Source organism: Sciurus vulgaris (genome assembly GCF_902686455.1).
Source record: "Sciurus vulgaris genome assembly, chromosome: 16".
Lineage (NCBI taxonomy): Eukaryota > Metazoa > Chordata > Mammalia > Rodentia > Sciuridae > Sciurus > Sciurus vulgaris.
In genome coordinates this window covers 10,334,764-10,361,915 of record NC_136477.1, presented here as the reverse complement: position 1 = coordinate 10,361,915, position 27,152 = coordinate 10,334,764, and the positions used below count along the sequence as shown (strand labels likewise).

Below are 27,152 nucleotides of genomic sequence, written 5' to 3'. Positions count from 1 at the left end.
CGGCGAAATGCCGGGATCCTGGGCCAAAGACGGCGGGGGCTTTGGTTGTATTCTGGACTTCCTCACCAATAAAGGCTATAAACTCCATAGTCCACGGCTTGATTCCACCGGCGCCGCGGGACTCTCCCACGGCTCGGCGAATCTACTGAATGGCCCTGCTTCGGAGGGAGGGGACGGAATCTGTGGCGACCCAGACGCGGCTGGAACTCTAAGAGGCTGGGTGGGTTTTGGCCAATGGGTGCAAGGGATCGGGAGACAGGCGGGGCTTTTCTCGGCCAATAGGCGGGCGCGCCCTCGTTGCCGCTCTATGCCGCTCCGCCCTGGCTCGCTGGTCCCAGAAGGCGCCGGGTTTCCCAAGATGGCGGCCGACGTGTCCGTTACTCACCAGCCCCCGCTGAGCCCGGAGGCTGGGACCGAGGTTGAAGCCAGCGATGCCGCGGAGCACCGGGCACCCGAAGAAGAGCTGCCGCCACTAGATCCAGAAGAGATCCGGAAACGCCTGGAACACACCGAGCGCCAGTTCCGTAACCGCCGCAAGATACTGATCCGAGGCCTCCCGGGGGACGTGACCAACCAGGTATGGGGGGGGCTGTGTGGGAGCGTGGCGGGAAATACCACCGTGCGCGTGCGCGGGGGGAACCAGGCGACACCAATGCCCGCGTAGGCAGAGGGGCATCGGCGGGGGCGTCCAAGCGCAGGAGCCTCGCGGGGTCGGAAGAGACCAAGAATGAGATGTGGGGGGACCGTGATGAAGGGAGAAACCAACTTTGAATTGGGGAGGACGTTGCTAGGGGCGACCACAGGCTTGGGCGAGACTAAGTGATTGAAAGGGGCGGGGAACGTCAGTGGGCGGGCAACTTTAGCCTTTATGGGAGATTGTGAATGGGCCACCGGATTGTGAGGTGCCGTTTGCTCAAATTGTACTTTCCCCCTTCCCCTCCTCTACCGGGTGGTGGGATCTCATATCCAGAAGTTTCAGGGTTACAGCGTGCCCTACCATATCACGCATTTATTCATGACTCTAAGAGGTAGATCCGGAAGTTGTAGCAGCCTTCCCTAAAAGGCTCAGGATTGTTTTGGGAAAATGAGGTCTACTGCCATCATCTTTCTACAGGAAAGGGAGGGGGGGGGGGCTGTGCTCTGTGGCGCTCCTCTTGGCTAATCTTCCTGCTAGGAGTGCCCTTTTCTAGGGCAGTGTTCCCCAGTGCTCTTTGGACCCAGGGAAGGGCTATTGGTACCGCCGTGCCCTATGGGAGTGGAGGGGATTGCATTGGTTCATTCTTCCTGCTGCTGAGAATCTGTGTTCTCTGACCCACAAACATACCTGCCACTGGCCCTTCTTGCCCACGGATGGGCACATGACAAGTGGGGTCCCAAGAGTGTTAGGAGGGCTTGATCTGAAACAGAACTGGAGTAGATGCCACCGTACCTTGTCTGGTTTGTTTCTAGAGCTGATGCTCCTCCTTGCACCCTCCATGTTTCAGCTGGGAACACACTGTCCCTCTTATAAAGTGTACAGTGTATCTGGCACAAGCAGGCTTCTAGCCTTGCCCTTGAAGCTGGCTTGTGAGAAGGTGTCCCTGTCAACAAGAGAGAAATGGCAGGCTCATGTACCTAAGCTTATTAGGTACATGAGCTCCCTGGTCAGGTACCCCTGGGTAGCATTCCCACTGCTGCCCTGACCAACTACACATGTTTCTTTACCTCTTTGAGCCTCAGTTTCCCCACATACAAGATGAGTTTGTTAATACTTAACTATAGAGTTGCAGAAACAGCTTACAAGTGGAGGTTCAGACAGGTTCAACAATTCCCCTGAAGGCACACACTCTGTGTTGTGTTATTGGCATGGAATCTGCAGCCAGGCTCTTATATCAGCTCTGCTGGGGATGGGCTGAATGCTCCTGAGCAAATAATGTTGAACCTCAGTTTCCTCATTTGTAAAATGCCGGTGGTAATTCAAGGTGGTACCAGGTTGTTTCCTTCAGTCCCTAGTGACTCCCTGTCCTCTGATTTCTGTCTCCACAGGAAGTACACAACCTACTCAGCGACTATGAGCTCAAGTACTGTTTTGTGGACAAATACAAAGGGACAGGTTTGTGGGGAAGTGGGGTGGGCCAGGGCAGAAAGAGACAGTGCCTGAAGATGAGAGGGTCCTGGCTCAGCATCTCCTCTCCTAACTTTGGTTCCAGTACCATTTCCAAGGCCAGTGCAGCATTAGCACCAGTCTGTCCCTTGTCCCAAGGTGCCTATTTTCGGGCAGACTTGATGTTCTCCTCTGTGTTATCTAACTAGACACCTGGGCTTAGGGCTCACCCTCTTCCCACACTACTTGCCCCAGCAAGTAATCACCCAGGCCTGTTCTCCTTTCAGCCCTCTATTCTCTTGGCTTCTGTTTTATGTCCCTCTCCATAGCCTCTCTGCTTCCATGATTTTAGCCTGCCACCTGCTTCCTTCAGGGACCCAACTCCAGTCTCCTTGCAAATCTGATTTTTTTTTTCTTCCCCAAAACCTGCCTAAGGCCTTTCTGGCACTGCCTTTCAAAAATGTGCACCAGCCTCTCCACTTCCTCAAGCACCCATAAGGTCTGGGCTGTTCCTTTTGCTACTTTTCTTAGCTGTCCTCTTTTCCATCCAGGCTGCACCCAAGTGGGGTTGGGCCGTTCCCTGGAAAAGGGGACACAGGTCTTGTCAGCCTTGGCCTCCTGTGTGAAAGGCCTCTGGTGAACGTGTCCTGTCAGGATTGTGCTAGGTGTTAGACCCCACAGAGCCTTCACTGACAAACTGCAACTTGGGTGAGAAGGTGCCTTTTGGAGATTTCCTACCTGGCAGACTAGGGTAGTAGTTAAAATTCTTGGGCCCTGCAGGCAAACAGACCACAAGTTTGAATCCTGGTCTGTCTTCACTCTGGCTATAAGCAAGTGACAAGTGATGTATCAGCATTTGTGTCTGGCATATATGATATGCTAAGTAAATAGCCATGGGGACAAGTCAGATAATTTCTGATTACCGAGTGCATTTGCTCCTCAGTATCTGCAGAAGATTGTTTCCAGGACCCCCCTTGAATATACCTAAATCTGAGAATGCTCAAGTCTAGTATATAAAATGGTGTAGTATTTGTATGTAACTTATGCACATCGTGTAACATTTCTAGATGCCTTATACCTAATACAGTGTAAATGGTATACAGATAGTTGTTACACTTCATTGTTTAGGGAACAACAAAGAAGTCTGTTGTTCAGGACAGATACAAATGTCCCTATATTTTCAATCCACGGTTGGTTGAATTTACAGATGTGTCACCTGTGGCTATGAGTGAGTGTGGGGATCAGATGTTGAGTGACACTTTTAACTCACGCAGTCTTTCAGCAAATACTTTTTCAGCATCTTCTATATGCTGAGTGCCAGGGACACAGCTGTGAACCAAACACAGATGATCTAGTCTGGGAAGAAGGATATCATTTGACAGCTTCAATCCTGAAGGTGAAATGGTCTTGGGATCAAAAGCTATAGGAAGGATGCTGTGTGAGCACAGAACCAGGATCATAGAAGTAATCAGGGTGACTTCACCAGGAAGTGATGTTTGGCTTAGACCAAGGTGGATTGGGCTTAACCAGGTAAGGGGTGAGGGGCTGTCTTCCATAAGTTAGGGAATAGCAGCTGCAGAGGCCCCAGGTGCAGTGCGCCTGGTGAGGTCCAGGAGGCAGTAATAAGAGGTGCAAAAGGTCAGCTAGGCTATAAGGGTGGTGGCGCATGCCTGTAATGCCAGTCTCAGGAGGTGGAGACAGGAGGATTGCAAGTTCGAGGCCAGCCTCAGCCACTTTAACAAGGCCCTAAGCAACTTAGTGATACCCTATCTCAAAATAAAAAGGGCCAGGGCTAGGGATGTGGTTCAGTGATAAAATGTCCCTGGTGTTAGACCTCACGGAGCCTTCAAAAAAAAAAAAAGGGGGGGGGGAAAGACACTGCAGTGGGTCGTGGCACCATTTGAGTACCTTTTGGAACAAAGCTTCTTGTGACTGCTAGGTGGATTGATAATTTGGAATGGCAGATGGCTGAGGGGCATTTGATGGCCTTAAATGGTGGCAAATGAGGGATGCAGAATGGACCTCTGGAGCTTGACCACCTAGGTTCATCTTACTTATTTTTGTTTTTTAGAAACAGGGTCTCATTATGTTGCTCAGGCTGCCCCTGAACTGCTAGGCTCAAGCAATCCTCCTGACTCAGCCTCCTGATTAGCTGGCAACACAGGCATGCAGCACCGTGCTTGGCTGACCACCTGGGTTTAAATCCATGGGTTCTCTACTGGGGCAGGGTGCCTGTTTCCTCTGTAGCAGACATGTGGTTGTGAGGATTAAGTTATTCCCATTTGACATATGAAAAAGCTCAGCCCACTTTGGATTTAGGGCTTAAACCCAGACTCCACTGACCATGTCCTTAACTACTAGTCTCATTATCACCCAAGTGTCCCACTAAGTTCCTAGGACAGATCCAGGTGTACCTGGTGAACACTGCTATAGATTGTGAGCAGGTGTAGGGGTGACCTGAGGGCCTGGTTGGCTAACTTATACTCACCTGTATAAACTGCTCAACTCTGGATTAGCTGGGGCCTGAGATGTCTGGTGGCTTCATTCTGAAGTCAGATCTGGTTTAGACAGCGTGGAGTTGGGGGCAGGCCCTCAGGGGCCTTGGCTGACCTATGCCCCCACTGCTCTGCAGCCTTTGTGACTCTGCTGAATGGGGAGCAGGCCGAAGCCGCCATTAGTGCTTTTCATCAGAGCCGCCTGCGGGAGCGCGAGCTGTCGGTGCAGCTGCAGCCCACGGATGCCCTGCTGTGTGTGGCCAACCTGCCCCCTAGCCTCACACAGGCGCAGTTTGAGGAGTTGGTGCGGCCCTTTGGCAGCCTGGAGCGCTGCTTCCTGGTCTACAGTGAGCGCACTGGCCACTCCAAGGGCTATGGCTTTGCGGAGTACATGAAGAAGGACTCGGCTGCCCGTGCCAAGTCGGACCTGCTGGGCAAGCCGCTGGGCCCCCGCACACTGTATGTGCACTGGACAGATGCTGGGCAGCTAACACCTGCCCTACTCCACTCCCGCTGTCTCTGTGTTGACCGCCTGCCACCAGGCTTCAGTGACGTGGATGCTCTGCGTCAGGCGTTGTCCGCAGTCCACACACCCACCTTCTGCCAGGTGAGTCTGGGGCCCACTGCAGGAGACTCTGGGGAGCAGGTGCCAGCCCAGAGTACCTATGAAGAGTCCTTTGGAGTCAGCTACTTCTCTAATCTGGTTCCCTTTTCAGTGAAGCAGTAGCCACACAACTTTAAATGGGATTCTTGGAAGAGGAGCTGGTGCAGTGGGTGAGAACCTGGATGGGACTGGAGGGCTAGGATGTGAATCCCAAGCCACTGCACACCTCCATTGGGTCCTCCTCCCGTCAGAGGCAGGCGAAACTGCCTTTAGAATTGCTGATCTTGATTGAGCCCTGCTAACTTCATCAGTCACTCATACATGTACCAGATGTTTATTGAGTGCCAAATGGGGCCCAGCAGGGTCTCTCAGGAGGATCCTGCAGTCTTGAGGTCAGATAGTCAGACTTGGTCAGATTCCAGCCCCACTTTGAACCCTGGGCAGGTCACTCACTGTCAGTGGCTCGGTTTCATTGGGTTGGCAGATTCCTGTTTGTTCAAGTCACACATGCCAGGCACGTCTGTGTGTGTCCCTTGCCCTGTGTCAGGCACAGTAGGGTAAGAACAGACCAGGGCAAGCTCTTTGAGAGTCCCCAGAAGTCTTAGCCACAGATGCCCAAGGGGCTATTCCTTTAGCACTTTTAATGCAATTACTGTCCTGTAGCAACACAAAGAAACAGGTTTCATTCCCATTGTCAGGACACTGAGGCACAGAGGCGGTAAAGTGATAAAACCCACAGTTATATAGCAAGAACCTGGCAGTGTCAGGATCCATGCTGTAGTATGGCTCCAGAGTCCTGGGCCAGTCAGAAGCCAACATGTGGATGTTCCTGGTTTCAGAACTCAGCACTGCAACCTTGCGTGTGTTCAGTGCTCTCGTGTAAAGGAAGCATCGGTGCCTCGTTTAACCCAGGCATCCGTGGGAACCTGTTTCCTTGTACGCTCATTATTCATTTATCTGCTACCTTTTGTTGCACACCTATGTGCTGGGCCCTATGTGGAGCTGAAAAAAGACTAGTTAGCTCAGTGACCTCATTCTTTTGTGTGGAGGCTAAGGACTGTAGGGGTCATGGCCAGCTATAGGTCTTCTCCCTGAGCCTCAGTTTACCCATCTTGGAATTAGGCTAGTAGTGCTCTGGTTTTTGTTAGTATGGTTCTTGAAATGGGGTCTCATCTATGTTTCCCAGGATGACTTTGAACCCCTAGAACCACATGATCCTCACATTTCAGCCTGCCAAGTGTCTGGGACTACGTGCATCAGCCCCCACACGCATCTTAGTAGTTCTTTAAGTAGAGTATTGTGAACAGCTCCTCATTTATTCCTTCATTAACACATTTAATCATGCTTTTTTAAAAACTTTTTTTAGTTGTCAATGACCTTTATTTTATTTTGTTATTTGTGGTGCTGAGAATTGAACCCAGTGCTTCACACATGCTAGGCAAGTGCTCTACACTGAGCTACAATCCAAGCCTTAATTCATTTATTTTTATTTTTGTCTTTTGGTTTGGGGATTGAACTCAGGACCTTGCATATGCTAAACAAGCAGTCTACCACTGAGCTACACACACACACACACACACACACACACCAGTCCTTCACCGGGTATGTATTTAGAATGCCTGCTGTGTGCCAAGCACTGAGGTAACCACCTCTGAGCAGCTCACATTCATGTAGAGGTCCTGAATGGAGGATGGGCTGGGAGTCAGGCAGGTCAGGGTATGTGCCTTAGATCCCATGTTGAGAAACCGTGTTGTCCTTTGACCCTCTGAGTCTCTGGAAGATAGGCATAATTATGAGAAGATGTGTGTTGGGCCTCTGCACTGGACCTGACCAGGGGTGAAGCTGAAGTGCTCTCTGAATTTGAGCTGAAGCCAGCACTCGCTGCTTGGGCACTCAGCAAGTGCTGGGCCCTGGTCTGACAACCTTCCATAGCATCAAAACCATGCTGCCTGGAATGGGAGACTTCCCCTGCCGCTTGTTAAGCACCTTGTTTAATGTGTATAATGATTCCATCAGATGTGTTTCATCAGGTGTGTTGCTGGTCTCATTTTACAGATGAGAAAACCAGGGACAAGGATGTGCATGTGCTATGACCTGCCAGGGTCAGCCAGCCAGTAAGAGACAGGCTGCAGCTGACCTGGGGCCCACACTCTTAGCTAGGCAAGGTACAATGCCAGATGCCAAGCTATGAATTTGCCGTCCTAGTGGAGAGCATTTGTTTTCTACACAGTCAAGAACATCTAATAAGTCCACAGAAATCCACTCCGGTGCATTTTGCCATTTATTCATGAACAGATTTACACCTCTTAATTGCCTTATTTGATTACAGAATTGCTTTAAGCCAGGCACAGTGGCACAAGCCTGTAATCCTGGGAAGCTGAGGCAGATGGATGGCAAGTTCAAAGCCAGCTTTAGCAACTTAGCAAGGTCCTAAGCAATTTAGTGAGACCCTGTCTCAAAATACAAGAGGGCAGGAGGGCTGGGGATATTGCCCAGTGGTTAAGTGTTCCTGGGTTCAATCCCCAATATCAAAAAAAAAGTTCCTCTAAAACATTTGCTATATCAGGTGTGTGTGTGCGTGTGTAGAATTTGCTATAGAAATACATAAAGCAGGATCGTGGGCTCAATGTGATTCAGCATTTGCAAGACTCTGGGTTCCATCCCTGGTACAGTATATATAAACAGTATATATATATATATATATATATATATTATTATTTTTTTTTTTAATATATAAAACAAAGCAGGTATCACAAGACCTTGAATATGGGAAAGAATTTCTGCTTACTTATTTTGTGAACAGGCAGTCTAGTCATATTTAAAAATTCAACACATCCTGAAAGGCCAGTGGCGAAGATTCTCTCCTAGCCCCCAGCACTTTCTCTGGCTGATCCTACCCACACCAATTTGTCTCCTTCTACCGAGATTGTACAGAGTAAGCACACCAAATCTGAACTTCTGAAATAAACACTCAAATCTGAAACTTTTTTTTTTATTTTAAATGAGGTCTCACTATGTTGTCCAGGCTGGCCTTCAACTCCTGGCCTCCAGTGATCGTCTGACCTCAACCTTCTGATTACCTGCGACTATGGACACATGCCACTATGCCCAGCCCCAAAACTTTTTGAGCACTGACTGACATGATGCTCAAAAAGTCAGATTTTGGATTTTTACATTAAGGATACTCAGTCTATAAAGTCCATGCAAACATTCCAAAATCTAAAAAACTCCAAAATCTCAAACACATGGTCCCAAGCATTTCCAGGAAGGGATATTCAGCCTGTATTATGTGCATTTCAAAATGGGTATACACATTTGTGCTTTTCCTTTTTCTTACCCCCAGAATTGCCATTCCTGGTTTGGTCTGGTTTCTGCGCTTTGGTTTTGTCTCTGATATCTTTCTGTGTTTGGACACAAGCGCTTTCCTACTCCTTCTGTGCCACATAACGTTTTAGGGACATTGGATTGGTCTCAGACCTTGACACTGTCATCTGTGAGTCACTTAGGATATGGAGGTACAACACTATTTCTTGAGACAGGCTTTGCCACGCTAGGGAGCCAGTCTGGCTGCCTCTGATCCCAGCTTGACTTAGTGGCCTAGACATTAGTCCCACCCTCTCTGAGCCTCAGTCTCATCTGCGAAGGGCAGGCACTGGCCTCTGCAGTGCAGTGACAAACACCAGTAACTCCCCAGGCTGTAAGTGTGCAGGGAGGTCCCTCCGTGACTAACACTTAGAGACTGCACACTTACAGACTGGGGGGCCACTGGTGCCAGTCACCACTGGGGTGGGTGTACTCATAGCATCTGCTTCCTCTAGGGCAGAATCTACCTACAGTTCTAGCACCCAAAATACCCTGAAAACCTGGAGACTGGTTCCCTAAGTTTGTGGCAGATCCATTTGGCAACAAAGCCAGTGGGGTCATCTGTGTTCTCTATTTTAGCCTTGCTGCAAAGCAGTTGTGTCTTTGAGGTCCAGGGAGCTGCCCTAGACCCCTGCAGGGGTGACTGGTATGTGATGTACACCATGTGCAGTATTTGAATATCCTAATCTCCAAGTCTCAATCCTGGAATATATCTGAACCCAGGTTTCTAGAGAAAGGAATGTGGGCCTTTAGAACCAAAGGACTGCTGTCAAGGGGAACTGAGAGATGTCCCTATTCTGTGTCTGTACCTCTGTGCTGGCTGAGTGACTACCTTAACCCAGTCAGCCTCAAACCCAGCTTAGAGGCACCTGTCTCATCCAAGGGTATGTGCTCGAGAAGTTTTTTTTTTTTTTTTTTTTTTTTTTTCAGTTGTAGATGGACACAATACCTTTCTTTTTTAAATTTTTAATTATTTTTTAAAATTTTATTCTAATTAGTTATACATGACAGTAGCCTTTCTTTTATTTTTATGTGGTGCTGAGGATGGAACCCAGTGCCTCCCATTTGCTAGGCAAGTGCTCTACCACTGAGCCACAGCCCCAGTCCTAACCCTTTGAGAATCTTAATCAGAGTCCCTCCCTGTGGCACTGCATGAGGCCCTGAGGATTTGACCTATGTGAGGCAAGTCCTCGATCTGCCCTCCTTGGGCCTGCTGATCTTTCTGGAACTCAGTTGCCTCTGAAAAATGGATCTGAGAGCACCTCAAGAGCCATTGTAAAGATTAGATGAGCTGACAACACAGGACCAGGACGTGGGACAGTTCCTGGCACTAAGTCTGCCCTCTCTGAGGGCTTGCTGTCACGATTGGGAGAAGTATCTGGTGTCTGTTGTCACTTCACATGCGGGATGGCACTCAGGGTGGTGTGATCACTGCACCCCAGTGCTCATGGCCACCTTCTCCACAGCTGGCGTGTGGCCAGGACGGGCAGCTGAAGGGCTTTGCAGTGCTGGAGTACGAGACAGCTGAGATGGCAGAGGCAGCACAACAGAGGGCGGATGGCCTGGCCCTGGGGGGCAGCCACTTGCGGGTCTCCTTCTGCGCCCCAGGGCCTCCTGGCCGCAGCATGCTGGCTGCACTCATCGCTGCCCAGGCCACGGTGAGCGTGTTGGAGGGGTAGTGCCCCAGGGTGGGCACGGGGACCTCCCTCAAGACATCTGGGCCCTTGGGGGCTGCCCACTGTGGCTGGCAGTGCTCTTAGCTACCTGTGTTCCCCTCCGTAGGCCCTCAATCGTGGCAAGGGGCTCCTGCCTGAGCCAAACATCCTGCAGCTGCTGAACAACCTGGGCCCATCTGCCTCCCTTCAGCTGCTGCTCAACCCCCTGCTCCACGGCAGCACAGGGGGCAAGCAGGGTAAGGGGGCCAGGCAGGGTCACTAGACACGCAGCAGGGCCTGTAGCCTTGTCCCTCCCACCCCACGTCCGCAAGTCTCAGTGACACAAGCTCCTCGAGCAGAAACAGGCTGAGGGTGGGGTAGCTGGGCAACTGGTGCCATTCACAGCTGGGGCGACCAGGTAGTGCTCCTTTCAGGGGAACAGGTCCTACAGCCGGGTGGTGGTGGGGGGACGGGAGGGCTGTCCCTCCCTGGGGCGGATCCTTTCTGGGCCCTTCTTTGGCACATCAGGTGCCCTCTGAGAGCCTCAGTTTCCTGCCCCCCCTCAGCACTCTTGAGGGATGTTGAATGTAGTGGGGACAAGGGGTTGTCTAGCCAGGACTACTACCCAGCTTCCTGCATCTCCCCAGGCCTCCTGGGCGCCCCCCCCAGCCATGCCACTGCTCAGCGGGCCTGCCCTGTCCACAGCACTGCTGCAGCTTGCCCTGCAGACCCAGAGCCAGAAGGTAACTATCCCACTGTGGGCATTGGGCTCCCTCCTCACCCCACACTGAGCAGCCCCTTGGCTTCCCCTTTCCAGCACCTTGTGTGCGCCAGTGGTCTGTCAGCAGAGTTGTGGGATAGCTGCCTTTGTTGTGTCCCTGAGGCCCAGGATGACCAGCCTCTTCATCCCTCAGGGCAGGGTTTGCCCTTTTCTCGCTCTGCAGGGGACAATTGGCCTTGATAGCCAAGAGCAGGTCAGGCTATACCTGGACACACCCATTTACAACCTGAATTTGGGTGTGGCTACAAAAACCAACTACTGCAGCAGGTTGTGAGTAGTCATCCTGCTTCTGGGGAAGAACTTCCAGGCCTCATCCTGCCCCCCAGGTCCCCTTGCAGATGCATAATATACAGACCAAACACAGCTCCTCTGGCTTAGTGTGCTAGGGTGTATTCAGTGATATGGCTGTGTCTGGGGGTAAGTGACACTGAATTTGTGGGTTTGGACCATTGTGTGACTAGAGTGACCAAAACCTCTTGTGACTGTCACATATATGACTGGTCGACACTATCGGTGATCATCCGCAAGGGGTCTGGGTGCCTACGGACTATCACTGTATATGTGTCTGGTAGTAGTGGAGAGCTTGGGGTCCCAGGCCCTAACATGAAAGTATTCCCTGGAAAAAAAAAAAAAAGAAGAAGAAGAAAGTATTCCCTGTTATTGGCTCTGGGCTGGAGTCTGGGTGTGCTGGGTGTTGTGACCAAGACTCTGAATGACACCTGTCTGCTACCCAGGTCACCCTGTCTCCAGCTGTCTCTGCTCTGTTCCTAGAAGCCTGGGATCCTGGGAGACTCACCCCTGGGCACCCTTCAGCCGGGGGCCCAGCCCACCAACCCCCTCCTTGGAGAGCTGTCTGCAGGTAACACGGACCTCACCTACCCTCTGGGGTATGGTCCCCATTTTCCTTTCCCAGCTCTCTTCCTTCCTGTGAATTGTCAATTCCCAGCTGTGTGACCTTAGGCAAGTGACCCAGCCTTTTTGGATCTCAGTGTCCTGGTCTGTCAGTTGGGTAGCCCACCTTACAGGGGAGCCAGGCCCATCCTAGAGGTTAATGTCTTGGAGGCCTTTGGTCAGTGTCCAGATATTGGGTGATGTTGCTTCTTGGCCTCTGGGCGCTGGTCCAGGCAGGGCCCTAGGGCCCAGGGAAGAGGGGTCCTTCTGGGCTGGGCCACTGGCTGACACCCTCCCTCTCTCTGTAGGAGGGGGCCTGCCCTCGGAGCTGCCACCCCGGCGAGGGAAGCCACCACCCCTGCTACCACCACTGCTGGGCCCCTCTGGGGGTGACCGGGAGACCATGGGCCTAGGTCCCCCAGCAGCCCAGCTTACTCCACCCCCTGCCCCTGTGGGACTCCGTGGCACAGGCCTCAGAGGCCTCCAGAAGGACAGTGGGCCCCTGCCGACGCCCCCCGGGGTAAGGCTCCTCCCTGCACACGGCATCATTCTAGCCTCGTGCCTTGCAGCATCCCCTCTGCTTGGGACCTTGCGAATCTAGCCCTCCTGTCACAGGTCTCGCTACTGGGGGAGCCCCCCAAGGACTACCGGATCCCCTTGAATCCCTACCTGAACCTACACAGCCTGCTCCCGGCCAGCAACCTAGCGGGTAAGGAGGCCCGTAGCTGGGGAGGCGCCGGGAGAGGCCGCCGCCCAACTGAGGGCCCCCTGCCCAATCACCCCACCCCTGGTGGAGGCGGAGGTGGCAGCAAAGCCTTCCAGCTCAAGTCCCGCCTGCTCAGCCCTCTCGCCAGCACCCGACTACCCCCTGAACCAGGGCTGCCTGACAGCTATGGCTTTGACTACCCCTCGGTGAGTACCTGGCTGCCTGGGATCGACCATCCCTGAGGACCAGCCTCCATGGTCCCTTGTCCCCTGAAAGCAGGTCATTCTCCAAATGGATACAAATTGAACATCCCTAATCCCAAAATCCCAAATCTGAAAAGTTCTAAATTTGAAAACTTTTTGAGCACTGACATGCCAATACAAGAACATTCCAGACCTGACCTCGTGTGGAGGGCCACAGTCAAAATACAGGCACGTTAAACATACATGTAAAATGACTTTCAGGCTATGTGTATTAAGTATATATGAAACAGAAATTTCTTATTTAGACTTGGGTCCCATCTCTAGATATTTCATCCTATATATATAGATATTCCAAAATCTGAGAGTCCAAAATCCAAAACACTTCTGGTTCCTAACATTTCAGATAAGGGACACTCCTATTACTGTATTTCCCTGGTATTAATTTTGTCAGACCAAGCATTAGGGAGACACGGGGGTCTTGCTGGACACGATCCCTGCCTTTAAGTCTTCCATTGCCTTTCCATTCCCAGGACCTGAGCAGTCTCACCCTGCATTTGTCTGTATGTCTTTCCTGAGGCCTTCGGTGATACTGTTCCTCCATAGTTGAAGGGCTGAGTCCTATCTGTCTGTTATTTCTGCCTCCATTCTCTTTGATTCTTGTCCGTATCAGATTCGGTCCTTCTGAGATGCCCACCACGTCCTGATCAGAAATTGTAAACTGGCAACCTGTGTTATGTTTAACCCACACTGAATTAAAAAACAACAAAAAGCTGAATAAAAACTGCAAGAGATTCCTAGCTTGCCTTAAAAACTGACCCTCTGATCCCCTTGGGTCTACACACCATAGCAGCTGTACCTGGGACCAGTTAACACCTGCCCCCTGGGAACAACTACACGTGGTCTCACTTCGGCTGCCCCACCCTCTCACAGGCCCTGCATGATGAGTTTGCCCCCTTCCTGGGGGTGGGCAGGAGGAGGGTGGCTGGCACACCCTGACCCTATGTGCTTCTGCTTCTTTCATTCAGGATATGGGGCCTCGGAGGCTCTTTTCTCACCCACGGGAGCCAGCCCTAGGGCCTCATGGACATAGCCGACACAAGGTGAGAGTCACGTTTCCATCCTACCCACCGGGTGTAGCAGTTAACAGGCTATCCCATTACTTAACAGCTGAGCACAGCTAACTCTTGTACTTTTGTTTTTTAAACTAGTGACTGAACCCATGGGCACTTTATCACTAAGTTGTCTTCCCAACCCCCGCCCCCCTTTTTTTTTGTGATGACCGAGTCTCTCTAGATTGCCTAGACTGACCTTGAACTTTTGATCCTCCTGCCTTAGCCTCTTGAGTAGCTGGGATGGCAGGCATGTGCTACCATGCTGAGCAACATAGCAACTTTTATTTATTTATTTATTTTTGGTACTGGGGTTTGAACCCAGAGTCACTTAACCACTGAGCTACATTACCAGTCCTTTTTATTTTTTATTTCAAGACAGGGTCTCACTAAGTTGCTTAGGGCTTTGCTTAGTTGCCGAGACTGGCTTTGAACTTGTGATCCTCCTGCCTCACCCTCCAGAGCTGCTGGGATTACAGGCCTGTGCCACCACACCCAGCAACATTTTCTTTTTTGAAATAGGGTCTCACTATGTTGCCAAGGCTGCTCTTGAACTCCTGGGCTCAAGTTGTCCCCCGTTTAATCCTCTCAAGGAGCTGGGATTACAGCTATCTGCCACTGTTCCTGGCTGCAAACTTTTTTTTTTAATTTCTCACCATTCTGTGGGGCAGTGGGCAGTTCCGTCCAATCACTTGGGAGCTCATCAGGGGCTCAGGGGTGCCCGGTGTCCTGCTCACATGTGTGGTAGTCAGTAGGCTGTTGAAGGGTGCTGAGCTGGGGCTGTCGATCTCTGATCCACATGGAGCTCATCCTCCCACAGGCCAGCCTGTGCTCACTCAAGTGGCTGTGGTCTCAGGGTTCCGTGAAGGACCAAGGGAGAGCAGGTCCCCATGTGCCAGCTTTCTTCATTCCTGTTGATCAAAGCTCATTATGGTGAAGCCCAGAGCCCTTTAAGAGGGGATCCTACAGTTGTCTTCATCACTCAACCAACCCCCTCTCTGCAGACGTCTCCCCCACCCAGTGGCTTCGGAGATCGGAGTGGTGGAGGTGGCGGGGGGCCCCTTTCTCACTTCTATTCGGGCTCGCCCACTTCCTACTTCACCAGCGGCCTGCAGGCTGGCCTCAAGCAGAGCCACCTCAGCAAGGTGAGGAGCCTACCCAACCAAGCACAGGTCCTCAGGGACAACCAGGATGCTGGGGTTGGGGATATCTGCCTCCAGGGCTTTGTGACCCTTGATGCCTCAGCCAAGGTTGGGATGGTGGCAGGGGTCAGACTTGCTCAGGGAAAAGCAGAAAAAACCCACCGCACTCTCTCCTGCGCATTTGTATTGAGTGCTAGACGTCTTGCTTTCCCTACTTCCTCTACCATAGGTCCGGGTAGCTGCTATTAGCCTCAGTTGACAAGAAGAAACTAAGACTCAGAACTTAGACCTTGTGGTATGAGTAGTGGATGCAAGACATGAACCAGAAATCTCTCACCCTTCCTCTGGCCACAGAGTGACCTTTCCTACTTCTCCCATTTCTCCAGGCAGTCAGCTCCTCCCCTCTGGGCTCCAGTGAAGGGCTCCTAGGCCTGGGCCCTGGGCCCAATGGCCACAGCCACCTCTTGAAGGTAGGGGCAGGGGCAGGGGGTGGGGATGTATTGGTCTGGGAAGTCCCAGCCCTTGGGCAGCCCCTGATCTGGTCCCCTCTGCCCTTTGTCTCCAGACCCCACTGGGCGGCCAGAAACGCAGCTTTGCTCACCTGCTCCCCTCACCTGAGCCCAGTCCAGAGGGTAGCTATGTGGGCCAACACTCCCAGGGCCTTGGTGGCCACTACGCAGATTCCTACCTGAAGAGGAAGAGGATTTTCTAAGGGGCCAGTACTAGAGATGCTCAAGGGCCTGCACCAAATCGCTTTTGGGTTTTCTGGTGTTTTGTTTTGTGTGTGTGTGTGTGTGTGTGTGTGCGCGCGTGTGTGTTTTTGTGTTTTTTTTTTTTTTTTTTTTTAATTTTCTTTCTTTTGGTAATAGAGAAATCTCTGAAAGACTTTGCTGACCAGCCAGCCGGAGCCCAAGGAGTACGTTGGCGTCCGGGAGCCACATGGCACCTCTGGCCTGCTCCCAGCGCCAAAATCCCGCAGCCTTAAGAGAGAGGGGCCGCAGTCTGCTCTCTCCCCCTCCCTTGTCTCCTGTCCTCCGCCTGTGCCCAGCTCTCTGGGAGTCTTCTCCTGCCTCATCACTCCTGTATTTTGGCCTTTCGAGTGCCTTGGAGGTTTCCCTGACCTCCCGTGAGGATCAGAGACTGTCCCCTTTTTTAACTTTGACAATTGACTTTTGTTTCCTTTTCTAATTTTTATTATTTTTTAAGCCATCCACAATGAGCCCTAGCTCTGATTGCATCAAGGTCCGACCTGTCTGGGCCTCCATTCCACACTTTGCAATTTGTAACAGCTCCACCCTTTTCTCTTTTTCCCATGTCTGCTGCAGACATGGCTGTCTTTTGCCCCTACCTGACCACTCTGGCCAGTACCCTAGCCCCAGGTCCCCAGCTCCCTGCCACAGTCCCCTTGCCTTCTGATGCCTTAAAGTTGGGCCACAGGCCCTGCTGGCCAGAGCCTCTCAGATGCCAAGCTCCAGAAGCTTGACTCAGGACCAAACAGCTCTGGCCTAGGGATTGGGCCCCTCTACCCAGGGTCTCCAACCCCAGGACAGTAGAAGGCCAAAGCCTTGGTCTTGGCAAACTAGCCCTCACCCACCCTTCACCCAGGCCTAGATGCAGAGACTGGCTTTCTCTGCTAGCTTCAACCAGTCCCCCTGCCTGGGGGAGTGGGCTCCTATGCCCATCTCCCTGAACCTCTGCTGTCTCCCCTTGTCAAAGATAAGCTCCACCCCTACCCCAGGCCAGATCACCCGGAGCTGGCCTCCTTTTAGCCCAGTACCAGAAACCAACGACCCATGCAGATAGGCTCTGCACCAGCCCACCAGCAGGTCCTGTCCACCTGAGGTGATCCTGGGCACTGCCCCTGGCCGGTTGGGCCACCAGCTTCCCTCTCCTTACTTTGGGGCCCACATTACTTCAGGGGGATGTCCTCCTCTCCCCAATCTTCCCAAACAGACCTTTGCTGAATTAAAGTTTGTAAGTAAACGGTTTTAAAGAAATCAGAGCTGGCTGGTTCTTTGGACAATAGTGGACCTGGGTGGGAAGGCCGGGTTGTCGCCGGATGTTTCCACGCCACCCGTCGGTTCCTACCTGGCGCCCTCACTCAACGCAAACATCTTGCTAACTCAGGACCCAAGCACACCCGCGTTTATATTTGGGTAACTACGGGCTCTTGGTCGCTTGTACCGCAGTGCGCATGCTCAGTCGCCCGGTCACGTGATGCCCCTCATGGCCGCCTCCATGGCCCGGGGCGGCGTGAATGCCAGGGTCTTGCTGCGGGTGGCCAGGGGCTCCTGGTGGAGTAGGTCCAGGGAGGTGGTGGCGCTGGCGGGAGCCAGGAAACTCTGGACGACAGGTATCCAGGGCTCCTGGGGCAGACTGCGTCAGCTAGTCTGACGCCGGCAGAGCGGGACGCAGCCGCTCACCTAACCGTGTTTTCTAGGCTCGCGCCCGGCAGGAGAGGAAGAGGCGGGAGGCCCTGAGCGGCCAGGGGACGTGTGAGTGTGCGGGGCCGAGTTCCTCGTTCCCGTTCCATGAGGCTCCCGACTCCCGCCCTATTCTGCAACTTCATCCCGGGGCCCTTTTTCTGCCTTGCCCTACTCAATATCTACCTGTTTGTCTTGCCCCTAACCCTAGATTCTATGCGGCCCCAGAGCCCATGGTCCAGTTTGACATTTGCACCCTCATCTATCCCCAGGGTGAACGTAGTCTTCGTAGACCGGTCAGGCCAGCGGATCCCGGTGAGCGGCAGAGTCGGGGACAATGTTCTCCATCTGGCCCAGCGCCACGGTGTGGACCTGGAAGGTAGGAGCCAAGCGCAGGAAATTGTGGAGGCCCTTGTCCTTTTTTTTTTTTTTTTTTTTTTTTAATCACGACAAAACAGATATGCCCCTCCATTGACTAATCCGCCTGGGTTTACCACCAAATATGTACTAAAATCCCAGTTCCTCACCACGACCTCATTCCTTTCCCAGTACTCAATTATTAGAGGCCACCAGAACTGCCTCTAGGAGCTTGTGATCCCTTCCCACTCACTCCTCCATTCTAGCCACACTGATTTCTCAAACAGCCAAGCTCTTTCCTGCCTCAGAACCTCTGTATTTTCTGTTTCTGTGTCAGAAGCCCTAGTTCAGCAGACGTTTTGGCTCCTTCTCATCCTTCAAATCTCTATGCAAATGTCATCTTCCTGGCACTGCCATTGCCCTCAGCCCAGCTAAAGTCTCCATCCCAGTCACCCTCATAGCACTTCTTACTGTTCTGTTTCCTTCCTTGTCATCTTTGCAGTGACGTCAGGGACCCTGTTCACTTTGTTCATGCTTATCTGTTGCCTGGCATGGTACTTAGATGTAACAGGTATTAAATCAGCTTTTGTTGAAGGAAAAATAATAACAAATTAATCACGTTAATACATGTTAACTGGCTGAATCTTCATGAGAACTTTATGCGATAGAAGAGATTTATTCCATTTTACAGATGAAGAAACTGAACCTCAGCTTAAGTAGACCCATCCCAAAATTAAGTAAGTGGCAAAACTAGGTCCACATCCAGCCTATTTGACTCCTAATCGGTGCTGCCCTTCTGTGAATAACGAATACCTACTGTGTGTTAGGTAACAGTGTACAAAACAGATAAGGCCTCTGTCATCTCACACCAATTTAAGCTTAATAGTAACAATAATCCCAAGAACAAACATATTAAATCATAACCAACTGGGAAGGGTTGTGTTAAGAAAAATTTACGGGGTTCATTTGTTGGGAGGCTGCACTAAGAAATATAATTTAGTCCAGGTGAGGTGGCACCTGCCTTTAATCCCAGTGACTCTGGAGGCTGAGGCAAGAGGATCACAAGTTCAAAGCCAGCGTCAGCAATTTAGAGAGGCCTTAAGCAACTTAGTGAGACTATTCCTCAAAAAATAAAAAGGGCTGTGGATGTGGTTCAATGATTACCCCAGAGTTCAATACGTAGTACAGGGAGAAAAAAAAAAAAAAAAAGTCTAATCCAATCATTAAAGGATCCGTTGGAATTTTTTTTTTTTAAATACTTCTTTAGATGTTGATAGACCTTTCTTTTATTTATTTATTTGTATGTGGTGCTGAGAATCGAACCCAGTGCCTCACACAGCTAAGAGAGTGCTTAACCATTGAGCCACAGCCCAGCCCCCTGTTGGGATATTGAAAGGCTATAGCAGGCCTACCTACCATGGAAGCAGTTATGTGTTAGAATCCAACAGCCAGAACCAGAACAGAGTTTGGAACATCAGTTTTAGAGGGAAGTATCCTGTATTCAAATCTTGCCTCGTAACAGCTGTGTGTTCCTGAGCGAGGTACTTAGCTTCCCTGGGCCTCTTATTTCCTCATCTGTAAAATGAGATGATTTAGTTGCCATCTCACTGGGATGCTGTGAGGATGAAACAGTATTTAGTAGAACTTCATACCTGGCACATGGTACAGAGAGAGGGAGGGCAGAGTGACAGGGAACAGGTAAACCCAGAGATTAAGGTGGCTACAGATAAGCCAGGCACAGTGATGCTTGCTTATTGTCCTGGGTATTTGGGAAGCGAAGGGGGATGGCTTGAGATCGGGAGCTACAGAGCAGCCTGGGCAACATAGCAAAATCCCATCTCAAAAAGAAAGAAAAGTTATTTGTGGTGTAAATGGTACACAAAATTAAAAGGGGGAGAGGGGCAAGAAATAGGAGTTGGGGGACTCAGGGAATAGTTGAGTCCCCAGAGAAAAGAAGCATTCATCCATGGAAAGAGTGGAGAGAAGATCATGCCAGGTCATGGACACAGCAAGTGCAAAGGTCCTGAGGTGGGGATGAACTTGGGTAATAGAGTGGCCATCAAGAGAGTCAGTGTGATTGAAGTGGGATGAATGAGGGGAAGAAGGAATCCCAAGGACTAAGTAGAGAAGTCTAGATTTTATTCTGGGCGTGAAACCCTTTGGAAAGTTTTAGGCCAAGAAAGTCATTATCTTCCAAGCACAGTTCTTGGTGACTGATCAGAGCGTTCAGGAGTATTTCCAAGAGCAAGTGATAGCAGAAAAACCCTAAGTTCTATCTCTCAATCCTTACTTCTGACCCATTCTCCCTTCTTCCTGAATGAGCCAGGATATCCTCTGGGAGCAGGAAGGAGATAGGGACACACTAGCCTAGCACAGAGTCACAGCAAGGGCTCATACAGGGAACCTGCCTAGCCTTTCCCCTCGGCTTTGCTGAAGTCACATCCATGCTCGTTATTGGTTCCACACACCCAGCCAGGTCCTGGGTCAGCTGGGGAGTTCTTGGGAATTAAGACACCGGACATGCTTCCATAAAGCCTGCAGGCAGCTCGGGAACAACTAATCACTCAAGTGACAGGGTGCGCGCAAGTCCTGGAGAGAGAGCTGAGGCCCGAAACAAAGGGCCGGGCCCCTTGCCAACAGGTCCCTTCACTTCCTGCCCCCAGGAGCCTGCGAAGCCTCTCTGGCATGCTCCACCTGCCACGTGTACGTGAGTGAGGCACACCTGGATCTTCTGCCTCCCCCTGAGGAGAGGTGAGCAGGGCAGACCGCAGGCTCTAAGCCTCAGGGTGCAGCTGCTGAGCTGCCAGGTCCCCATGTCCAGAGGGTCACAGGGGAGGACAGCCCTAGCTCTTCTCCTCACCTCCCCTTGCTGGAAGGGGAGCCACCCCTCTCCCCATTCCCCAGTGTACTTGGTCAACCGCCCATCCCAGGGCTGCCAGTCTCCCACCACCTGGCCAGTGTGTGGACGGCTAACCGCTGCACTCATTGCCCAGGGAGGACGACATGCTGGATATGGCCCCCCTCCTCCAGGAGAATTCCCGCCTGGGCTGCCAGATTGTGCTGACCCCTGACCTGGAAGGGGCAGAATTCACCCTGCCCAAGATCACCAGGAACTTCTATGTGGATGGCCATGTCCCCAAGCCCCACTGATATGGGCAGCAGGACTGTCCCCCACACTACCATGGCCCCAGGGCCAGGACTTGAAGGAGTAGTCAAGCCGCCAGTCCAGCCCGGAGGACGAACAGGCCGGAGAGAGATGTCAGAAGCACGGTGAAGGCCAGAGGCCCTGCTTGGGAGAGATCACTATGTCCAGACTCTGGAGGGGACAGGGCCCCTACTTGGGGTGCCATCCCCAAACCCCTGAGAATGGGAGTGTGAGCAGAGGTGGACTCAAATTGGAGCTGCAATAAAACTGTCTCATAGATGCCCAGCATGTCGAGTGTCCTTGGGGGAGCCCACGTTCTACAGCCGCATCTGCTGGAACCCCAGCTCTCCTGTCCCCGCAGCAGGAGATGCACTGGGGATCTGAGGCACAGACCCGGGATCCCCCTCTTCCTAGGCAGGATGCTAGTGTGGCAAGGTCTGCGGAGGGATTTGGAGGGGTGGAGGCCGCCCTGGGCCCTGGTGTGCAGGTGACCTGAATAAAACCAGGATTGCGAGGCATCACTGAGGGGACTCCGAGGCCCGCCCCTCCCAGCTGGGGCTCATCACTCTCAGGACGCCCCCAGGGCCCTCCACCCCAGGTGGGGCCCATCATCAGGGTTTATCCTTGGGGGTGGGGCGGAACGGAGGCACGACTCCTACCGCAGCCCCCGACCTCGTGCGGCTGGGAGAGCTCCTGGCGCCTCGCCGTCTGCATGTGGACGTGGAATCGGAATCGCCAAGACCCTACGACCGCCAGAAGCCAAGGCCCGCGGGATGCTCCAGGCGCAGTGGCAGGTGCGTGAGGCTCATCGCCTTCCCCGACCCCGCTGACACTTCACCCGGCCCAGTGGCCACAGGGTCATGACCTCTTGTTCTTGAGGTTATCCAGAGGTTGCCATGTTAGTTACTGGTACTTCAAAAAGGTTCTGGTCTCTAGGGACACTTAAGATCTTCTAGGCGCTGAGACTGTGCAATTTCACACCTCCCTAAATCCCTGGCCCATGTGGGCACCACCAAGGGTCATCCACGGGTTATGGAGGCCAACATATCAATGATATAGGCAGAAATCACAGTGATAACAGTCAGTGAGTCCTGTACACAGAAGTCAGAAACCCTGGTCTGGTCACCTAGGGTAAGTCCCTGCTCCCTGAGCTGCTGGGTGGATGAAGTGGTTAATTAGGGCTGAGAACAGCACCTGGCATGCTTGTGTTCGCAATTACTTTGTAACTTTTAAACTTTGAAGCAACCTAGGAAGGAGTGTGCTGACCGTGCTGAGCAGGCCGTGCTGACCTCCTCAGAGGCACTATTAGCAGGGAGGACCCCAGGCCTTCTGGATCTGAGAATCCCCCAGGGCAGTGGGAAGTCAGCTGGCCTCTTGTCCACAGCTCCCTCTGGCCTGCATGCCAGGACTCCATCACCGCCCTGGGCATCCTTCAAGAGACAGAAGAGGGGCTGGCCCTGCCCCCCACTCAGGACCCCCAGGCTCTGGGACCCTGCTGGGGGCCAATGACCCGGGGGACTTTGGGCCCCTTGACTATGGCCAGGAATTCCAAGAACATGCAGACCCCAGTCAGCCAGAAGTGCAGCAGCATGGTGTCCCCTGAGCCTCCTCCAGCCCCACCAGGGAGAAGACCTCGGAAACAGCTGCACCCCTGCCGGGGCACTGAGAGAGCAGACCCCAAGTTCCAGGGAGTGACTCTGACTTTTCAGATAAAGCCGGACTCCAGCCTGCAGATTTTGCCCACCTACAGGTAGGGGCTGACTGGGGCAGGGCACCCTTGGCAGTAGCCTCGGGACTGGTTCTGGGACCCCTGTAACTATCCAAATGTTACAGAAAATGCTGTGCTATTTGCATAGAACCCATGTACAACCCTATACTTTGTTTTATTTATTTTATCTTTGTGGTATGGGTTGAAATCAGGGCACTTTACATTCTCAGCCCTTTTTATTTTTATTTATTTTGGGGGGTATTGAAGATTTAACCCAGAGGTACTCTACCACAGAGCTACACCCTCAGTCCTTCTTAGATCCCCTAGTTGCCCAAGCTGACGTCAAACTTGTGATTCTCCTGCCTCAGCCTCAGAGTGCTTGGGATTACAGGTGTGAGCCACTGTGTCCAGCTTCCCATGTAGTTTAAGTCATCCCGAGATGACTTAAAATACCTCATACGGTATATGTAGGCTATGTAAATAGTTATACCGTATCATTTGGGGAATGACAAAAAAAGGCTGCATGTGTTTAGTACATATGTGGGTTTTTTCCCTAAATATTTTCTTTTTTCATTTGTTCCAATTAGTTATACGTGACAGTGGAGAGCATTTTGACACATCGTACGTAGAAGGGTGTAGCTTCTCATTCTGACTGTATGTGATGGAGGGTTACACTGGTTGTGTGATCATATGCTCACGGGGTAATAATGTCTGATTCATTCTACTGCCATTCTTACTCCCTTCCCTCTCCCCGGATATTTTCAATCCACAGGGTGTTTTTGTTTGGTTGGCTTTGTTTCTTTTCTTTTGCATCGGGGATTGAACTCAGAGGCGCTCTACCACTGAACCACATCCCCAGCCCTTTTTTGGTACCTTATTTAGAGACTGAGTTCCTTAGAGCCTCACTAAGTTGCTGAGGCTGGTTTTGAATTCATGATCCTCCTGCCTCAGCCTCCCGAGTCGCTGGGATTACAGGTGTGCGCCACAGCGCCTGACCAGTTTTGTTTTTACCATGCCAGGGATGGAACCCAGGACCTCCTGCGTACTAAGACAATGTTGTAGTCTTGGATGCAGAACCCCTGAATAGGGAGGGCTGTTGTGTACGTATAAGAAATGACAAGAACACTGATGGGGGCTGGGATGTGGCTCAGTGGTGGTGCTTGCCTAGCATCTGCAAGGCCCTAGGTTCAATTCCCAGCGCACCACAAGGAAAAGAAAGGAAGGGGGTGGGGGAGAAAGAAAGGAAGGAAGGAAGGACAGACCAGTGTTGGGAGGCAGGTACGCTGGGGGTCAGTCCTTCCACGTTAGGGATGGCTCAGTCTGATTAAGACCTCAGGCCAGTGCCATGTCCAGCCCTGCCTCCGTCTCTACTGAGGCAGTCACCTCCCCCAGAGACCTGGTCCCCTATCAATCAGGCTGAACCATACTGAGGGCAGCTGTTCATACTTTCCCCGAAAGTGAGGCTCTAAGCAACTTAGCAAGACCTTGCTGCAAAAAAAAAAAAAGAAAAGGCTGGGAATGTGGCTCAGTGGTTAAGTGACCCTGGATTCCAACCCCAGTACCAAAAAAAAGTTACAGGCAACACTTTTATATTTTGGTTCCGGGGATGGAGCCCAGGGCACTTCCACTGAGCCACATCCTCAGTCCTTTCTCTTCCTCCTCCTCTTATTCTTATTCTCCGACAGGGTCTTGCTAAATTGTCCGGGCTGGCCTTGAACCTGCCACCCTGCCTCAGCCTCTTGAGTTGCTGGGATTACAGACATCACTACCACCCTGGCAACAGGCAGCACTTGATGTCCATGGGCTCACTGAAGCCTTCGAGGCCCGTTTTACAGATTAGGAAACTGAAGCCTAGAGGGTGACATAGCTTGTGCAGGGTCACACAGCAAGGAAGGGGGAGAACTGGGATTTAAACCTTGTATCCAAGGATACTACCCCTTAAAATAGTATTATTGCTACTAGTGGGGGACAGAGCCATGGTTTTCAGACTCTGGATGTCTCCTCAAGGGGTGCCTGATACCTTCATAAGTGTTCATGGGGTGCTGCCAGGGACAGGATGCGGATCCCCAAGTGCTAATGCCTTCTCCACCCTGCAGCAGTCACTCTCAGGGACCACCCACAAGCTCTGCCAGTGCCCCTGAACCCAACCCTGGAGGCAGCGAGGCCTTGGGTGAGTCCTGAAGATGTGAGAGCTATAAATATTTGGGGGGACCAGTTTCCTGTCCTCCCTGTCTGTCTCCCTGCCCCCTTCCCCACCCCGCTTCCCCATTTAGACCTGCCCAGGAGGATTTGGAGTGTACCCCTCCCTTCAGGCTGAGTCACCCCACCCCCAGCTTCCTCCTCTGCTGAGCTGTACCATCTGTCTCCCTTCCTGGCTTTCCCTCCATCTTTAACAGCACCCAAGGCTGGCCCAGGTAGGGCCTTCGCAAAGACCCCCACAAAATGCCCTACCTCCACAGGTCTCTTGAATTCAGACTCTTGGCTCTGACCTCTGCCCTTTGACCTCTGACCTCCAGCTCCACGATGCTGTGCCTCCTGTAGGACCCAGAGGACCCCACTCTGGAGAGATGCTGAAGATGGGACCCCTCTCTGCAATGCCTGTGGTATCAGGTCCTCAGCATGGAGGAGGGATTTGGGGGGCGCCCCACTGTGCCTAGCCAGTGTGCGGGGATCTGGGAAGAAGAGGCACCTCTTGAGGAAAATGGCTTCTCCATGATGGTTTCTGGGCCCCTGCTGTATCTTTTTTTTTTTTTTTTTAATATATATACATTTTTTAGTTGTTGATGGATCTTTATTTTTTTTATTTATATGTAGTGCTGAGAATCGAACCCAGTGCCTCACACATGCCAGGCAAGGGCTCTTCCACTGAGCCACAACCCCAGCCCTCCCTGCTACATCTTGAATGATAATTTCTTGTGTCTCCACCCCAGGTACAAGAAATATGGTACCCGCTGTTCTAGTTGCTGGCTGGTGCCCAGGAAAAGTGTCCAGCCCAAGAAGCTGTGTGGCAGGTGTGGGCTGTCCATGGACCCCCACCAAGACCCAACTCAGGAAATGTAAGCTCTTCTGCACTCAGCTGACCTGGTTCTACCTCAGTTTCCCCAGGGGAAGAATGGGCAGAATTCCTAGGAGTGAGGAAAGATCAAGCCTGTCTCCTGTCTCTCCCAGGAGGAATATCCAGGTCTCAGTCCCCAGGCCCCCTGACTCGGCCCTTTCTCCAATCAGGCTTGATTGTACCCCAAATAAAGGAACTTAGCCATGATTATTGTTATTGCTATGAATACTTTGATAAAGCCTGAGCTACTCAGAGCAGTGTGATTTGGGAATCCCATCCTGGATACCTTCCTGCACTCCTCCCCCATCCTGGGAAGATGGGGGCAGGTGTTTCATTGGACTTGTGAGGAACACACACACACACACACAGTTTTATATACAGACCAACACAAGACTTAACCACATTCATTCAGCACAAGGTTGTATGCAGGGCAACAACCACCACACAGAGACCAATGACACACAGAAAGACAAGACGGATGCATGTACTGCCACCCACAGGTGACAGACACACAGACCGACCACACAGATCAATAACATGGCCAGTGATGAACACTTGTGGGCCATCACGCGGGACAGATGCATGTCAACGGACACCTGACACACGAGTGACACTGGCAACAGTTGCACGTGGGCCCTTCCTCTGTTAGCTTCACCCCTGCTGCAGATTCTCATCCTCTGCATCCTTGTGCACATCAACCCTGCTGTGTTTCCCTCCCCCTTTTTTAAGAGATGCCCCCCAACCCAAAGCCAAAAACTGACCAAGTGAGCCAGCCCTGGGTAGCTGGGATGCACAAGTCATCGGAGCTTCCTGAGAGGGAGAAGGCAGAGCCCAAGAACGGCTGAGGTGGGCTGGGGCTGTGGCTCAGTGGTGGAGCACTTAGCTCACACCCGCAAGGCCCTGGAGTCCATCCTCAAAGGGGGGTGATGTGCATCAAAGTTGTGGCTGCTGTCTTCTGTGGGAGGCGAGAGAGGCACAGGCCCGTGTGACCCTCCTTGTCTCACCTGGGTATAGCTGCAGGGAAATCCCTAGGGCCCTGGTTTCTCAGCCCTCAGATCCCTAACTACTACGTCTAACCTTCCTTCCACCCGGAACACCTCCCCTCCATGTCTGCCCAGGACTGCTGCCTTCTTGCCATTTGGGAAAAACCTAACCTAACATCACCTCTTCAGGGAAAACTTCCTGGACTATCCAGTCTAAAACACAACTCCCACACCCACCCATCAGTCTCAAGTTCAGCTCCTTGCAGGCATCCCTCTTAGAACCTGCCGGAAGTTTCATTTCTCTATCTGGCTCATAATTACTTAATTCCCATTCATCTCTCCCACTAGACCATGACTTCTTGGGTCCAAGGTGGCCACATCTGTGTTCTCGACCACACGAGGCCTCCCCAGTGCTCAGCATGGAAAAACTTACTGCGTTTACACATTGA

General features: G+C 52.0%; 3 protein-coding genes across 3 annotated transcripts; all 3 read left to right on the top strand.

Annotated features, from left to right (window-relative positions):
* Positions 1-7: 7 nt before the first annotated feature.
* Positions 8-17,029, top strand: RAVER1 (ribonucleoprotein, PTB binding 1; the record flags this gene model as incomplete). The annotated part of the gene is given in 14 exon segments (XM_079114693.1): positions 8-577; positions 2,026-2,092; positions 4,716-5,185; positions 10,012-10,203; positions 10,328-10,457; positions 10,848-10,861; positions 10,863-10,943; positions 11,753-11,840; positions 12,181-12,392; positions 12,488-12,784; positions 13,807-13,881; positions 14,895-15,035; positions 15,419-15,502; positions 15,598-17,029. Coding segments are annotated over 14 exon segments (2,568 nt in total). The 3' UTR covers positions 15,745-17,029.
* Positions 17,030-17,210: 181 nt separating this feature from the next.
* FDX2 (ferredoxin 2) lies at positions 17,211-21,236 on the top strand. The gene is made up of 5 exons (XM_079114735.1): positions 17,211-17,385; positions 17,473-17,527; positions 17,728-17,834; positions 20,476-20,563; positions 20,806-21,236. Exons 1-5 carry the CDS (start codon positions 17,250-17,252, stop codon positions 20,960-20,962), a joined length of 543 nt encoding a protein of 180 aa, XP_078970861.1. The 5' UTR covers positions 17,211-17,249; the 3' UTR covers positions 20,963-21,236.
* Positions 21,237-21,624: 388 nt separating this feature from the next.
* Positions 21,625-25,869, top strand: ZGLP1 (zinc finger GATA like protein 1). Its single transcript, XM_079114736.1, has 5 exons — positions 21,625-21,751; positions 22,342-22,707; positions 24,762-24,835; positions 25,182-25,275; positions 25,596-25,869. Exons 2-5 carry the CDS (start codon positions 22,463-22,465, stop codon positions 25,723-25,725), a joined length of 543 nt encoding a protein of 180 aa, XP_078970862.1. The 5' UTR covers positions 21,625-21,751; positions 22,342-22,462; the 3' UTR covers positions 25,726-25,869.
* The last annotated feature ends 1,283 nt before the right edge of the window (positions 25,870-27,152 follow it).